This window comes from Dunckerocampus dactyliophorus, chromosome 5 (genome assembly GCF_027744805.1).
Source record: "Dunckerocampus dactyliophorus isolate RoL2022-P2 chromosome 5, RoL_Ddac_1.1, whole genome shotgun sequence".
Lineage (NCBI taxonomy): Eukaryota > Metazoa > Chordata > Actinopteri > Syngnathiformes > Syngnathidae > Dunckerocampus > Dunckerocampus dactyliophorus.
The window spans coordinates 22,768,760-22,786,690 of NC_072823.1; the positions used below are offsets into that span (position 1 = coordinate 22,768,760).

At 41.6% G+C, this 17,931-nt stretch overlaps 1 protein-coding gene across 1 annotated transcript in view; it reads left to right on the forward strand.

Moving 5' to 3' along the window:
* The window catches only part of poc1b (POC1 centriolar protein B), a 49,135-nt gene extending 36,211 nt beyond the window's left edge, over window positions 1-12,924 (forward strand). Inside the window, exons 11-12 of the mRNA XM_054777397.1 lie at window positions 11,713-12,369; window positions 12,519-12,924. Of these exons, the coding sequence (XP_054633372.1) occupies window positions 11,713-12,369; window positions 12,519-12,650 (789 nt within the window). The 3' untranslated portion in view covers window positions 12,651-12,924. The remainder of the gene's footprint in view (window positions 1-11,712; window positions 12,370-12,518) is intronic.
* The last annotated feature ends 5,007 nt before the right edge of the window (window positions 12,925-17,931 follow it).

A 17,931-nucleotide genomic window follows, 5' to 3' on the forward strand; every position in this document is an offset into this window, starting at 1 on the left:
TTGTAATTGTTTTGATGAGAGGCTGTGCTTAATTTTGCATTTAGAATGTGCCCTGGGCCCACAAAATATTAGCTGCAGCCCGCAAATGGCCACCTCGCCGGACTTTGGACGCACCTGCAGTAGATGATATCAACATGACCTTAAAATGTCTCAGTGTTTAATATGGTTTAGAGTTTAGAGCAAAAAAAAGGTGTCACCATTCATTTAAAATGATGACATTTTAACGATACTTGAACTGTGGGTTGTGTATGGTAATTTAAATACTTCTTCAGTAATATAAATAAAATAACTCAGTAATAAATTCAGAATTATAAAATAAACCCCACAACAAATTGTCATAATTATCACAGCAAAAGCAGCAGCAATACACAACACACGGAATGTGCAAAAAAACCCCGACCTGCTTGTGTTGACGTTCAGCATTCCGCTGTTCATGAATGCACCTTGCCCGCTGTGTCCTTTGCTGTGTTGCTGTTGTTGACACTGACAGAGAAATGTGATGCTGGGACTGAGCGCTGCTCTTGGCGTGTTAAGGTTGGCAATAAGGTTTTAAAAGAGCGTCAAACTCTATGTACGTCTGTCAGGACGCATGTGCAATATATGATATTGCGCAATATCACCATTAAGCACTTGTTTCAGGAGGCTCATGTGCGTAATAATTTAGCACCAAAATGAGGCACCGATGGCTCCAGTTATGACTGCTTCCATATGATACCGAGTTTCGGTATGCATTCCTACTTATTATATTGTTTTAACAATATGTTTACTTTACTGTGTCATTCACAGAGCTGTTTCCAATACTTTGACCCCGTCATGTAGCTAAAAACTTGACAGTACTGTGCAAAATGTTTTAGGCTGCTTAAAATATGTTGCATTAACATGTGCAAAGCTGTAACGATCATATTGTAGTACTGGCATGTTTAATTGCACTAGATCCCTGCAACTGTTTTATTTCCCCATGTTCACTGTATGTGGGTCCTTGTGACACTTTAAGAACCGCAAATCTCGACCATAAAAAGAAACATGCAGAAAATGCAGTAACAGTTGAAAGCACTGCAAATGGAAGTGAAATCTTAGTGAGTGCAGTAGCAAACGTGGATGTGGATATGAAGACTTTTGCACGTGAGTGTATTAAAAAAAGCAGCTGTCATTAGATTGTGTATACAGGGCACTATACAAGTAGACAAAAATATTCATGACAAGAGGCACACATGATGAAGCCAAGCTCTTCATGTGTTGTGTTCAAATGAAGCAGCTCTCCAAAAAGAGAGTTTGTGTGTCGCACCGGCATCACGTCCGATCCTTTTTTTTTGATCCAGAGTCCAATAATGAGGACACTCTCCGTCACGACTCTCGGCCTCTTCAAGTGAGACAATCCACCGAAGGCTTCTTCATGGAACACAAGTGGCAAAATTGAAGAGAGGTTTGCAAAACAAAACACTCCAGCGCGCTCGTCGCCAAGCCAATGCTCCAGCTTTTTTCATTTGGAAGATGCTTTCATCTGAAGCCCTCTCTTGTTAGCAGGATATATGATAAACAACACCTTTATTAACCTTTAAAACCAGAGGACACCGGTACTGGGGGCTGGGGATGGGTACCGAATTTGGTACTTTTATAGGCACCGACGGAATTTTGTTGATACTACAGAGCACCGAGTCATGTCAAATCAAAAGGTACAAAGTTTCCGTACTAAACGCCAGTCTCTGTGTCATGGCGGTGATCCTAACAACTTTCAGTTCACAAAAGAACACGGCGGTAGATAGTATAAGACACGAGAAAGAACATTCACAACCAACGTCTTTAGTAATTGTGTAACAGTGTTTGCGTCACTTTCATTTGCAGTTTGTATTACTTCAATTTGTAAAATATTAGAGTTTTATTTTTACTTCAACCTCTTTTGCTCATTTGTTTTAAACTTATTTGCCATCCATAGACCCGCTTCACACAAATTTTCCGTAGGGGAAAGGAAAGGAATAGAAGTACCTAGAGCTGGGTTTTAATTGTAGTTAAGGGATTTCATGTTGAAGAAATTTGTGAAACAACTGCGATGTTGCAATGCTAACAGTTGGATGTTGTATTGATATATTTGTTCAAGTTTGTATATCGAGAGATAAATATCCCAAATTGAACACCATATAATTAAAGCAGTAAATTAACATTTATTACCACACAAACACACAAAACAAAAGAAAAATTATATTTTTTAAATAGAGTACCAATTAGGGATGAACGAGTACACCCCTATCCGTATCTGTACTTGGAGTGAGCGGGGCATAAACCGGAAGTGGGCGTGGCTTAACAGGAAATGGTTGGATCTTAAATCTGTACATTATTTTAAGTCTGAACTGGATCTGTCAGCCTTGTTCACTGTATTTTTCTCAAAAACACCGCGTTCAGTAATACGAGCAAAGTTTTCCAACTGACTTTATTTCACCAGCCAAATTAGAAGCAAGCAGATGGAGAAAAAAAACACCGGCAGTGACCGACGCAACACAAGCTGTTTACAGCTCTGTCTTGTCATATGCACTGCGTACGTAACAAAAAAAAGTCTACCAGCTAACTTTAAATATCATACAAACCAAAATACAGCGAAATAGAGAACGTGAGCTGGAGTCAAGCCAAGCAAGCAGAGAGTCACTGCCTGTATTGTTCTGTGAGTGAAAGAGTGAGAGGCATGGCTCCTCTCTTTGACTGTAGCAAGGCTGTCTAGGGAGGGGCGGTCACTGTATGTGACTGGCCAATCACAGAGCGTGGAGAGTGAATAGATAAGTTGTTATCCAATGAGGATTTTCCTTCATCACGACTATGGATAGTGACGAGCTGTACTTGTTTCATGCTTATACTCAGCAAAAATGCATCATCCATCACGGATACTCGTCGGCTCATCCGGCTCATCCCTAGTACCGTTACCGAGGGTGTTGGTACCGTATCGGTTCAAATGTGAACGGTACCCATCTCTACTGGCGGCTGCTGGATTGTGTCTGTGTTGCTATGGTAACTGCTCAATATCAATAAACACATATCCACGGAATCAGAAGCTAAAAACAGACAACAATCCAAACTGCAACCACTTAAATGGGCAAATGTCCATGTATGTCCAATGTACGTGCTCGCAGTGGAAGAATGTGTAGGTGAAAGACTACATAGTCGCCCTTTGCTACACGTTTGTTATTTTTAGTTAACTTTTTTCTTTTCATTATGTCTCCCAAGCGTGAGGCAGACCCTGCGCCACAGAAAAGGAATGTGGAAGCGAAATTAAATGCTCAGAAAAAATTTTATTAAATTAAAATGCTCAGAAAGTGGAGAAATGCCGACCAACATTGGCCGCATGCCCAGTCCAAGTCGCTCAAACGCTACGACCGTCACAAAGGATAAAGAGGGTATGTTTGAACATGTGGCAGGATCTGCTGCAATGAAATGGACAGTGATAACAGTGTAGTGGTCTCATTATTGAGACTTCCTCCTTCCAATAAACTAGTCTCTCTCTCCCTTGCAACACCCCTGTTTGTGTGCAGGATATAAGGAAGGAATTTTTCAGTCTTTTGTTCTGTTTCATTTAATTCTTGTATGTAATCTTTATTACTTACAATCTTTATTTTATGTGTCCTTTATGTGTTCTGTTAGCGACACAAGTGTTAATTTAGTTATGTCATGAAGGTATTTAGTTATGACTAACATTAAAACTCCACCTTTTGGGAATGAAACCTCATACATAGACCAAGGATCCCCTGTGTATAAATATATGTACAGTAGTACCTCGCATAACGTAAAACTCCTTTTACGTAAATTCCACTGAACGTAAAGAATTTATGTACATTTTTCGCATCGTATTAACGTAAAGTGTCAAGTCTGTGCAAGCGACAGAGAGACTAACAGAGTACACTTGGTGACGCCTTCTGGCTTCACGCTCTCAATAGCTGATTATCGGGGCACCGCCTACGCTCTCATCTCATTGGCTGATTATCGGGGCACCGCCTACGCTCTTATCTCATCCAGGGTGGACTCCGCCTCTCATCCAAAGTCAGCCGGGATAGGCTCCAGCATACCCCCGCGAACCTAATGAGGATAAGCAGCATAGAAAATGAATGGATGGATAAAATGAATGTTTATGAACTGTTCAACCTCCAGATGATTATTACTGTCCCTGTCAAAACTCTTTTTTCATGTTAGACTTTTTACACAAAAACTAGTGAAGTGACGAGCACGCGGTTACATTCTGGGGATCTTCTGACAGTTTGTCCTTGGTGGAGTTCTGTGCTGTCATTCTGTTGTTTTAAATCATATTCAAAAAAATACTTGAAGTCAAAGATCAGACCACTTAGCACACTTGTTTCTCCTGCTCCCAACCCTTCATTGCATGCTCTTGACCTACTCTACACCACAAATGATTCTCTCAGTAATAGTCTGGCCTTGAGTGCAGAAATACATTGTTTATTAAAAGAGCACTGTTGGCTGAGCCATCGCTGTGTTGCAAGAAGGCCTTGGCTCAGGTGCCATTCATGTGTACACCAAGCTGCTTGTCGGCTGTCATTGAAAGGCCGCCAAGCAGGATGTTTTGGTACGAGCGTGGGCGGATGTTAGAGACAGACCAGATAGCGGAGCCCGAAGGAGGGGAGGGTGACGAACACAGCGGGTGTTTCACTTCCTCAGCTAGATCTCGTTGGCTTCCAAACAAAAGAAGACACACCTTGTGCAAACATTTTGTTTACTCCACTGTTGTTGTGGCTGCGACCGCCTGCAGGTGTTTAGTCTGCGGTGCTGCGGGTGTGGCGCCTCATGTAGGTGTCACACGCCTCACTTAAAAAAAAAAAAAAATGTAAAAAGCCTTTTAGAACTCCTGCCAAGTGAGCTGCCACCTGACTTCCTGTCTGCTCAGACGCTTGTCACCACCACAGCATCACATGTCTTCATGCACACTCTTTGTTGACGACTTGTAGCAATCGTTATCTATATCCTCTTCAGGATCAAGGGGTGGGGGGCTGAGTCTGACTTGAACCTACCTGTCAATCACAAAGCTATACACAGCTACATTAACGTATACGAACAATTTACAGTTTTCTAATGTACAGGTACAGCTTTTTGGAAATATCCAAGACAACTTCGTCTTTAATGAATCTAACATCTATCCATCCATTTTCTATGCCGCTTCTCCTCTTTAGGGTCGCCAGTTAACCTAACATGCATGTTTTTGGAATGTTGGAGGAAACCGGAGTACCCGGAGAAAACCCACGCACACCCAGGGAGAACATGAAAACTCCACACAGAAATGCCCAAGGGAGAATCGAACCCAGGTCTTCCCGATCTCCAGGCTGTTACTGTGTTGGCCAACATGCTAACCACTAGACCACCGTGCGGCCTCTAACATAAAAATATAAAAACATAAAATACACTTTTGAGTTGAAGGGATATTAATTTATATTAGTTGTTTTAGATGGAAATGGTGGTCTAGTGGTTAGCATGTTGGCCACACAGTCACAGTCAGGAGATCGGGAAGCATGTTCTCCCCGTATGTGTGTGGGTTTTCTCCGGGTACTCCGGTTTCCTCCCACATTCCAAAAACATGCATGTTAGATTAATTGGAGACTCTAAATTGTCCATAGGTATGAATGTGAGTGTGAATGGTTGTTTGTCTATATGTGCCCTGCGATTGGCTGGCGACCAGTCCAGGGTGTACCCCACCTGTCGCCCAAAGTCAGCTGGGATAGGCTCCAGCATACCCCACAACCCTAATGAGGAGAAGCGGCATAGATGTTTGGATAGATGGAAACAATAGAAGTTGCCAAAAGTTTATAAAAAAAACATATAGAAATTTATTTTCACCTTGCGAGTCAAAGATCCTATAGTACATGACATTAGCACTCCGCTGTTTTTAGGGAACTACTGATTGCAAATCAAAGATTCCTTATGTAACCGGAGTGCTCTGCTGCTGTTTTTAGGGACCTGTTGCTTAAACTCTAGACAAAGATCCCCTATATGACAGGAGTGCTGTTTTTAAGGACCTACAACAATAATGCGAGTCAAAGATCCTCTAAATGACAGTAGTGCTCTGCTGTTGATAAGAACCTGCTGCAAAAATGCTAGCCAAAGATCCTCTACATGACAGGAGTGCTCTGCTGCAGTTTTTTAGGGACCTACTGCAACAACACTATAGTAGTAGATCCTATAAACGACAGGAGCTCACTGCAGTCTTTAAAGACGTGCTGCAAAAACACTAGTCAAAGATCCGCTTCATGAAAGGAGTGCTCAGCTGTTTTTAAGGACCTAGTGCAAAAAATCTACTCCCAAGATATCCGTAATGAAAATTGGAAATCTTTTTCATCTCTACCAAGTCTTAGTCTTTTGCCATAGTATGTCATTTCCAGCTAAAATACAGCCATTCAGCAAATTATAATTCACTATAACTCAAAATGTTTACTTTTTACCACAATTGGGCTTAACTGTACATGATTTTGTAAACATTGAAGACAATTTAATGTTCACCCAACCAAGGCAAGTGTGTGAGCAATATAAATGCGTGCACGTGTTAGATGAGAGGTAAAACTTGACATGAATGTGTCTGTGTTTGCATGCTGACAAGTAGCACTGTCTGCACTCGTCACCGCTTGTATTTACTTAACGTGTATGTGTGATTGTGTGTATGTGTGATTGTGTGTGTGTAAAATGAGGAACGTGAAAGGTGGTGGCAAGGTAAGCTCAAAACCTCCTTTTGATTTTTAACAAGGACTCCCGTGTCCCCCCCTTCTAAGACGGACCCTGGATTATTAGAGGCCTTCAGGAAAAACCTACCTGCCTTCACAGGACTTGTTTAAATGTCTGAACACTGCAAAAAAAAAAAAATCTGTGAGGTCACATGGCGGCTGCACTGTGAAAGGTTATTTCAATAAACTAACAACTAGAAAGAGTCCGATTCACTGTGCACTTTGTCAAACGTTCTCCTTATGTGTGTGGTTCCGGTAGAAGTGGCGACCCACTAACACAAACAAGATGACTCGCTGGTCCTTATCTCTCATTGTTGTGTCATTGTGACATGCTAGATAAGAAGGTCAGCAGGAAGTAGCTCATGCTGATGTAATCAGATTAAAAAGAGGCCTGCGTTTGAGGAAATACCAGCATGTACAGGCAGTCCTCGTATTACGACGTTTTCGTGGTTACTTACACTCACCTATGGATGCACAAACAGAAAAAAAGAACTCGTTAGACAGACTCTTCTGATGTCAGTGCATTAAAGAAAGGGAAAGCGAGAAGTGAAGTGAAATTAGACATCGTAACATGCTCAAAAAGTGGAGAATTAAAGTAACAGGAGATCAATTGTTACTTTTTAACGATACTTTTCACTTGAATTCATTGATTGAGGGATATTGATGTACGAGGGGTGCTTAAGAAGTTTTAAGCATGAGAAAAACTAAAAGGGATAAGGGATTTTTGATCATTTATTTTTCAACATAGTCCCCCTCAAGGGCTGAACACTTGCTCCAACGGCACTGAAGCGCTTTTATCCTGGTGTAGAAGAACTCTTTTGTTTGGGACTCAAGAAACTCCTCAACTGCAGCTATGAAATCTTCATCACGGGCAAAATGGCGACCAGCCAAGGCTTTTTTCCATTTGGGGGAAAAGATGGAAGTCGGGGGGGGGGGGGGCCAGATCTGGCGAATAAGGTGGATGGGGAACAAGTTCTGTGTATGTACTTTATTTATCCCACAGCGGGGAAATTTACTTGTTACAGCAGCAAGCAAGCAAGATACGCAAGTAAAGAGTACAGTGTAAAGAATGCATATTGACTACAACATGGTTCAGGTGGTGCAGGTGTTGTAGAGCTTGACAGCGGTCGGTATGAAGGACCTGCGGAACCTCTCCGTCTTACACTTCGAATCCACAATCGTGAATTGTTGCCATGGCAGCCACTGAGTACACTGAGCCACTGCACAAATTTCTGTTTTCTCCATTTTTCACTGAATCCTTGACTTTTGCTTATTCAAAAATCTGCAAAAAAAAAATACAAGAAGCATGTTAGAATCTTAAAATTTGGCAGAAATACTTACAAAAGGTTGAGCTTTCAAAAAAATAGGTTTGACCATGCATCAACGCTTCTTATACACCCCTCGTATGTTGATCACGATAACACTGCTCAGATGAGTTTCAAGTTTAAAGATTCAAGAGTGTTATTGTCATATGCACAGTAAAACAGGTAGTTATACTATGCAATGAAATTCTTGTTCTGTTCATTCTCCCAAAAAAAGAAAAAGAAAAACACAAGAAAATGAATAAGAACATAAGAAACATTAATACCAATAAATTAAGCAACAACAACAGAAGAGACATTAGCTTTTCCAAAATGGGGTCTTGGAACAGCCTTCAAAGCACCTTTCATGCTGCTGTAGACTTGGTACAGGATGCTATTTGCCCTCGTGGGAAAGAGGAAAAGTTGTACCCTTGTGGAGGTTTGCGTGGATGGAGCTCAAGATGTTTTTGACTTTAGACAGTGAGCGAGCTTGCGAGTTGAGACAGAATCAAAAGTGCCTCTGCTGGTTGCAGCCAAGTGGTCGATTAATAGGCTGTTATGCCTGTCACTTGGTGTACCGCCACCTGTTGGCAGGCACCTGAAAGCTTGCAAATGCATTTTCAGGTGAACATACGTGTTTTTCATGTACTTATGTTATGTCTTAGAGTTAAGTTGCACTAAGCTTATAAATGAGGATGCCTTGGCGGCGGCGTTGAGGACCAGTGCGAGGCTTCAGGTGTTTCACAACAACATCAGAGAGACCCTTGAGTCGACATCAAACAGCTCCTCCATGTCAGAGGTCTCCTGGCGGCCAAGACTGCACGGCTAATCCTAGCCTGCATGCTAATTAGACGTTTGATCAGACATCTGTGGACGTTGGCTTTCCAAATGAAGGGGAGGGCTATTTTAAGACTTTTTTCTCTTTTTTTTTTTTGGTTACCTTTTTACCTTGTGATCACAGACATCACAGTTGACCGTTGGACAGATGGACAGAGCTGCGATGTCGTCGCTCAGTATCACACCAACGTTGATGAATCAGTTGGCATGCTAAGAGACAAGCATTCGCACTACGTGAAATAGAAAAGACAATCAGTTCCAGAATGCTGGAGTCGTCCTGCGTGAAGATGAGATGATGCAGTGATGCCATGGCATTGCCAGAAGATGAAAGACCACAGGAGCTTTTTTTTGTCTTTGTGTTTGAAAGGTTTTACAAAAAGACAACAGCAAAACAATCTTGTTCAAACACAACTGTGGCAAAAACTGTAATGTGCAATTCCAGGCCAGTAGTTGGCAGCGTGCTCTCAAGTCTTACCCAACTTTTGATAACCGGGCGTATGCATACGCACATGCACTCGTGCAACATAGCCGAGTCGTAGAATGACTGTAATGGGATCACTCCGCCTTCATGGTACCTGACACAATTCATCATAGAAATAAAATACAAAGAGTCAAAATAATCCAAAAGTCAAAACCCACAGCACGCTCGCACACCCGCCACTGTTTGTGTGTGTGTGTGTGTTAAAGATGTGTCATTTTATTAAGCTGATCGATTCTCTCGCAAGTAATTAATGAGCCGCCACCTTCCACTGTCGAAATGATCAGAATGACTTGAAATCAGGATGGAATCAATCCTCAAAGTCAGAGAAATTGGAGTAAAATAGAATAGATGGGACAAGCTAACGGGTCGTACCATGAATGATGCGTTTGCTAAAACTCTGCTCTTTGCTTGGTTAGCCTCATTAGCTTGCAGTGTGTTCTTACGTTGATTGACACCCGGCACGGCCTGCTGCTGCTTATCTGTTACCTCTTAAATGTTTGATTGCACCCAAACTTCCTGTATGGAGGGGGGGGGTTTCTGGATCCACTAAGTGTAAATGAGCTGAACAGATGTCAGCCAGATGTGTTGAAGAGGAGGAGGGGAGATGAAGAACAGATAACAAGCGAGAGAGACACTGACAGCTTTGTTCACCTCCGCCTAATACCTTCTCCTCCTCCTCCTCTTCCTCTACTCCTGTTCCCTCCATCATTAGACAGCATTACACCGCCCTCCACACACACACCACCACCACCCACCCCCAACTTCTCTTTGAATACAAGACAGTGTGCAGGAAGGAACGCCGGAATCGATTGCTCCGTGCATTATTAGGCCTGGAATGTGTGACGCCCTCCTCTTCCTTCCTGTTTCATCCTCCCCACACAACCCTCACTACTTTATGTGTGTGCGTGTGTATTGTAGATTAAACTGTGTACACTCACTGGACACTTCATTAGGTACACAATCTAATGTTGAGATAGATACTTTATTGATCCTGAGGGAAATTCAAACATCCGGCATCTGACATTGATGGTAAGTTAATAAATCAGGAAACACAAAATGAGGAGAAAGCAAAATAAGGTAAAAGTTAAGTAAAATAAGGTAAAGTATAAAATAAAAGTCAATAATATGTTAGTAAGATGTAAAAGTACCATTAAGTACTATTTAAGTGTCATGATTAAAAAACAGCACTATACCCACAGTCCTATATAATTATCTCAAAATCTACATGTGTTCAATAATTGCAATAAAGTATCATTTATTATTTACATGATTACAATTAATAATGCTATTTAATTACAGTCGTCCCTCGCCACTTCGCGGTTCGAATTCCCTGGCTTTATCACGGTTTTTCAAAAATCTATTCATAAAGCATTCTGTTTTGTCTTTGAATACGGCCTATTAGTAAAAAAATGTGCGTATTTAACCAAATGTAACATATTTTTTGCCTGAATTAAACATTTTCAAGCATAAAAAAGACTAAATGAACCAGCATACAAATATAAGGCATTGAAAAGACTCATTCAAAGATGCTATGAATGATATGTAGTATTCTCCACTGCTCACTAGCTGTCAGTAATGTCCGGTGAGACACACATACCAGGCGTGATTGCCGGAAGCAACAGGCTTTTTTTGCAGATTTCAATTATCTCACAGCAGGCACAATAGTCCCTAATACAAACACGTGCTACTGTTGCGGCCTAAACCCACGGCAAGCTGAAACTCAGCTCTGAACCCTCGACGTCACTTCCTGTGCACCACTCACTCTGCTCACTACGGAACATATTTATAGCAACACACACAAGCATGAGTCTTATTTATGTCGGAAATGGCTTATTTACGCGTATTATGTCTACTGTATCAGGTAATACCAGTGTAAAGGTGACTAAAGGGGTGTTATTTTGTGTCTCAAGGGATCTAATAATGTTAAAAGCCGTATTTAGAAGGTCGTAAACAGGTTTTCTATGCTCTATGAAAATATTCCACTGATAAATATAAAATAAAATAAACAAACAAATATGCTACGCTATAAATATGGTATAATAGTCGTTGATTAATGTACCATTAAAAAACACTGTTCTGTATTTGACTCGATGCTGCAACTGTTTCCTGTGTGCAACTTCCTGTTTACTTGCACGCTATGTGGTCATGTGACTCCTTTTCTTTGCCTCAGATATTGACAAATTAACCCACAATAACTTAGAACTAAATAGACGGCTGCTTCCTAACTCGCTGATGAGTAGGAAGTGATGAAAAATGGGGAAAAAAAATGTTGCTCCGTTATAGTGAAGTATTGATCTATTGCTATGTATAAACATAGCAAAGTCATGTATTAGTAATACCAGACCAGGGAGCAGCACTAAAAAAATATATATTTTCCCATTTTCTTCACCTGCAGCACCACAGCACCGTCCACGCCCCTGATGCGCCGTTTCACCATCCTGCTGCCGTGACAGAAGATGACGACAGCACAGAGGAAGACACGACCGAGGAGGACAGCAGCAGTGAGGAGGCAGAGGTAGAAAGCTACAAAGCTAGTAGACGAAAACGACAAGAGGACACGACCAGAAGGGACGCCCGAGCGGATGGTGAAGGAAGTCGAGGAGAGCGGAGAGAGGACAAGGCCAGGAAGGACACCCGTGTGGGCAGAGACGGAAGTAGACGAAAGCATAGGGAGGAAGAGAACAGGAAGGACACTAGTGTGGTCAGAGGAGGACGTGGAAGAAAGCATAGGGAGGACAAGACCAGACGGGACAACCATGTGGACAGAGAAAGAAGTAGACGAACGCATAGGAAGGGCGAGACCAGACGGGATATTCATGTGGACAGAGAAGGAAGTAGACAAAAGCATAGGGAGGACGAGAACAGAAAGGAAGCACGTGAGGAGATAGAAAGAAGTAGACAAAAGCGAAGAGAGGATGAGACCGGAAAGGGACGCGGGGTCCCACCAGAGGACACCTCAAGTCCTCCGCATCCTGATGGTCATCACATTGTTCAGCCTGCCCTGAACTCCATCTTGGAGCACATCGTTCAACAGCTGGATGTACTCACGCAGGTCCGTCCCACTCGTTACTGTGTAAGATGCTTGAGGTAGCTTATGTGTCTCTAAATGTGTCCACATCGAATGTGTCACAAGTCACTAAAAACAACAAGTTTGGGTTTTTTTTCATTGTTTGTGTTGTGGTGGTGGTTGTTCTGCTTCAGACTGTTTCACTGCTGGAGGACCGTCTCACCATGACAGAGGACAAGCTGCAGGAGTGTCTCCCACCGCCGCAGCAAACACGACGAGGAGACAGCGGCACGACAGACAAACCGCCCGAGGACCACCTGAGATGAGACACGGGACGGTCCGAATATTAGATGTTCACATCAGCTGCCCTTTAATGGGAGGCTTTTTGTGTTTTACTCAGGAAGTCATGTGATTACACACAGGAAATTCTGGACATTGATGTGATTCTGTTTTCATGTTTCGACCTCTGGAAGCATGAAAACAAGACACTTTGACTTTTGGGACATTTGCAAGCTTTGCCTTCACAAGTAATTCCCCAATTACAATTACACAATTACATTCTCTTGAAAATATAAGTTATGTAAATAAAGGTCATTTTTATCGAACTCAGTATGCCCACAGTGTGGAATTATTTCCAGGTTTTGTGTTCAATATGCAATTTTCTTTCTTTTGTGCGTAATGCCTCAATAGTAGCCCTGACTACCAATGAAAACCAAAATAAGAGCACAAACCACGTGAAAACTAAGGAAAACCAAAACTAAAGTCCAATCTGGCATGCGGAACAGTGCTGGTTATGCAAGTGGGGAGCAAGGAGGCTTCTTTCAATAATATCACACCTCAGAAAAATATAATCACTCTTGAGTCACATGAAGAGTTTTGGCACTTTTCCAAGAACTTGAATTGCATATTGCAGTTTTGTTTGATTTTGAACAAGCAACTATGGATTTGTGAAATGCATCCAGTAGAGTACATTAACAATGTGTTTCTTACGCCACATGAGTTTTATCCAAAACACATTTATAAAATTTTAAATTTTTTAATTTTTTATTTCAAAAGCATTACTAAAGTTTTTTTCCCGGATTGAAAAACATAAAAAAATGGCTATACATGCTTTACACTAGTGATGTCCGATAATATCGGCCACCAATAATTATAATTATAACGATGTTGGCATAAAAATGTGATACTGGCCAACATCGGTATCGTTTTTTTCGCTACAATGTAAGCCGTTATAGATCATTTAGCACCAACATTGCAGAATTGCAACATTGCTGAAACGTAGTTATTATTGTGGCGCTCACAAACCTCAAAAAACCATATACGTAGAGCAGGGGTCGGGAACCTTTTTGGCAAAGAGAGCCATGAAAGCCACATATTTAAAAATGTATTTCCGTGAGAGCCATATCATTTTTCAACACCGAATACAACCAAATGTGTGTATATTTATGGAAGACCAACAATTTTAGAATATAAATCTCTGAATTTATTCTTTTTAATAAAAATGTTATATTGAAGCTAAACAATAATACATGACTTTTTACCATTAATGCAACTTCTGCTGCTGCATGGTTTTGCGCCCTACTCCGTATCTTTCTTTCCCTTTTTCGTCAAAAGGGTTGCACAGTTAGCTAGCTGACTATTTGATTAAAGGAGGGACGACCCCAATAATCAAGTTTTGGTGTCTGACACTGGAAAATGGGAAGGACAGCTGGCATTGCGCTACAAAATCAAATGGATTAAAATGCATTAGAGTGCGTATTTTAAATGTTATTTTTTAACACTGATTTCTGTAATGTTTTACTTTAAAATGTCAGGAAAACAAATTAAAATAAAACACATTTTATGGTGTTAAGAAATGTCTGAGAGCCAGATGCAGTCATCTAAAGAGCCACATCTGGCTCCCGAGCCATAGGTTCCCTACCCCTGACGTAGAGCCTTACGTCAACGTCGCGGCCATATTGGATGTGGCAAGGCTGCACTGTAAGTGAATACAAATAAATGTATTTACTTTCATAAAGCACTTTTCTACAAAGATATTTAAGTTAATGCCTCTCGTTTATACATAAACACACGCACTAATATACTTGGGAAACACCAAAAACAATGTATTTGATCTTCTCAGATGGCTAAGATAAGAACTTGATTGATCCCACACAGTAGTAATTCACATTACATCAGCTATAGAGCACAAAGTAGTGCTGAAAAAACATACACAGAAAACAACTTAATGAGCCCCAAGATCTTTGGGAAAATATATATATATATAGACCACCGCACGGCCAGAAAACAACCACCGTATATATATATATATATATATATATATATATGTTCGATTCTCCCTTGGGCATTTCTGTGTGGAGTTTCCATGTTCTGCCTGTGTGTGTGTGGGTTTTCTCCGGGTACTCCAGCTTCCTCCCACATTCCAAAAACATGCAGGTGAGGTTAATTGGAGACTCTAAATTGTCCATAGGTATGAATGTGAGTGTGAATGGTTGTGTTTATATGTGCCCTGCGATTGGCTGGCGACCAGTCCAGGGTGTACCCCGCCTGTCGCCCGAAGTCAGCTGGGATAGGCTCCAGCATGCCCCCGCGACCCTAATGAGGATGAAGCGGTATAGAAAATGGATGGATGGTCTGACGAGACAAAAGTTAAACTTTTTTGGAAGTTGTGTGTCCCATTACATCTGGTGTAAAAGTAATTAATTTCAGAAAAAGAACATCATACCAGCAGTAAAATATGGTGGTGGTAGTGTGATGGTCTGGGGCTGTTTTGCTGCTTCAGGACCTGCAGTTGTTGCTGCAAAGGGTGGCCTAACCAGTTATTAGGTTTAGGGGCAATCACTTTTTCACACAGGGCCATGCAGATTTTGAATTTTTTCTCCCTTAACAATAAAAAGTTTCATTTTTAAAAACTGCATTTTGTGGTCAGTTGTGTTGTCAGTGACTAATATTTAAAAAATGTTGATGATCTGAAATATTTAAGCGTGACAAAAAGAAATCAGGAAGGGTGCAAATGCTTTTTCACACCACTGTATCTCCATATTTTTTTATGCGAAAAAGCAATTTTGGATGTTTTTCAGATAAAAATGAAAAATAGCACAACATGTAATCTAAAAAAATGCATTCAAATGTGGATATTTATGGCTGTAATTGGACAATAATGTTAACAAAACCATCATTTTGAATCATATGGTGGAAAATATGTTTTAACTGATGTTATGCAATGGAGACAAACCCTGAAATATGTTCTGGACATGCTTTAACGTTTGAGGACTGGTTAACGTCTCTTTCGTAGGCCTGATGTAACAATGCCAATATGACCGCAACTTGACGCTTGTGTGACTTGTCCTGACTTCTCATGGAGGAGCTGTGGCGAGCGTTGGCAGGAAGCTGTAAAAACCAAAACCTCTCCACCACATCCTTCACTTCCTCTCCGGCTTTCATGGTTTTCCTCCTCCACCCGCTTACATAAAAGCCTAGATCCGGTTCGCCCACGGAGACGCTGGCCTGTGAGGGAGGACGAGATGTGTCATGGCGCACGAAGCAGATGCGGTGGAAAACATGAAACATGAGCCTGGAAAGGCAAGGAAAACCTGGCCAGCTGCTTGTTTGGTCCACCAATCAGCTGTCAGAAACATGATCCAGGTAGAAGCTTCCCAATTGGAAGGAAGGAGGAAATATGTTCCGCAATGGGATCATCTTCAGGGAGTTTCCACAGAACAGGAAGAACATTGTTTATGGCAGAAAACTTAATGGCCACTTCACAATGAGCTCCTACACAAAAACCTTAACAAGGATAGCAACACTGATAGACTGATGTATTCATTCAACATGGTTGTTATTGAGGTTGGTTCCCAATATTTTGACCCCTCCTGAGTCGCTAGACAAGTTTTTGAGAGGAAACGAGCTCTCACTAACATGTCACGTGCAAACTGTTAACTTCCCACCTACACTTCCATCCTCTTCAGTACACACAGGCCTCCTTTTACACACACGCACACTAATGCATCGTGTTGTGTTCTTGTAACAAGATAATAGCTTCCTGGAGGTGCTGCGTGTTGATTGAAAGGAAGGCGGCATGAGTTTGTATTCATGTTTGTCCTTCAAGCTAGTTCCAGTCCGCTGTTGTCTCTGAAACTGCACTTTGTGTGTAGTGATTTACCCTAACAAAACAAAAGGCTGAAAAATAACACTTCATTTGTAGTAAACATTGCAGCTTTGCGTTGCAGCTGCAGTGTACATGCCAGGCCACTAGTTGGCAGTATTACATATGCGCATACGCATAAAGACTTGACACATGATGAGGAAGTATGTTAAGCTTGAAAAGTTGGCATTGTTTTTGTTAATTGTCGTCCTTGTTTTTGTCCCTCAAGGCCCCACCCCCCCAATCCCACCCCAAACGAACATTGAGAAAAAAGTTGCTGTTTTTAACCATTTTCATGTATGGTCAACAAAGACAATCCTGTTCATTCTCTCACAGAGCTGCGAAGAGGAGTGCACAGATTGTATTATGGAGTAATAAACTAATAATATGTACAAAAAGACAAAGACAGGAATGTTTCACTTCATTCGCACTGCTGCATGAAGTACTGAAAAGGGAGTGTAATGTTCATGCCAGGCCACTAGTTGGCGATGTCACTGTTAAGTAACAAATGTCACTACGGTTAAGTAACTAAAACTTTTTCATCTGCTTTCACTTACAGTCGCTGTCTGAACGGCTCTTTTAACTCCCACAGAGTGAATCGACTCTTGATTCCTTGTAGTTTGGTGGCTCCACCAAACTGTCATCCACCCGGGTGAGTTGGACCCTGCACCCGGCCGTCCGTCCACCCCACGCAAACCTTTAGTGTTGCAGACAGGAAGTGATCTCAGTGTTGGATAAGTGTACTTTGTCCAACGCCTGTTTGCACCTGTTCAAATAGGAGGTTGCATGCATGTGTGTGTGTGTGTGTGTTTGGCAGTGGAGGTTAGCCTTCAGGGCTTCTGTTTTTCTTCCTCCAAGGTACCCATTGTCCACCTCGCTTGTACATTTTGTACAACAGGAAGTGACAACAAGCCTGTGATTGCATGCAATGCATGCTAGGACATCCTCACAAAACAAAGAAAAAGTGAACGGGAAGACATGTTAGTTGTCATGGTTCTACTGTATGTTGACCAGGATCTCTGACAGGATGCCCCCCCCCCCCTGCTCTGGCCAATAAAGCATTATTTGTTTGGCCTTTCACTTCCTGCATCATGTGCACATCCTGTGTCCTGACAGTCACATGAGGTGTCTAACCAGGAAACAAACATGCCAAGAAGCGGACGCGTGGCAAACGGGGCCGCATGATGTTTGTGCTCGGGGGATGAGGGCCTTCCGTCCGCTCTCTTTAAATTTGAGTGGAAGCGTACAAATTGTACACAGGAAGTCCACAAGCGCCTCAAAAATGGATTTCCAATATCAAAAACTTCATTCATTAGTGTCAACTTGCAACTCCAACATTGGCTCTTACAGTAAAAATGTAATACAAACATAATAACGTTAAAATGTATCAATATTATAAATAGAAATAAAATAGAAGTAACTAATACATATAATTATTATACAATGATGTTGATTTAATTTAA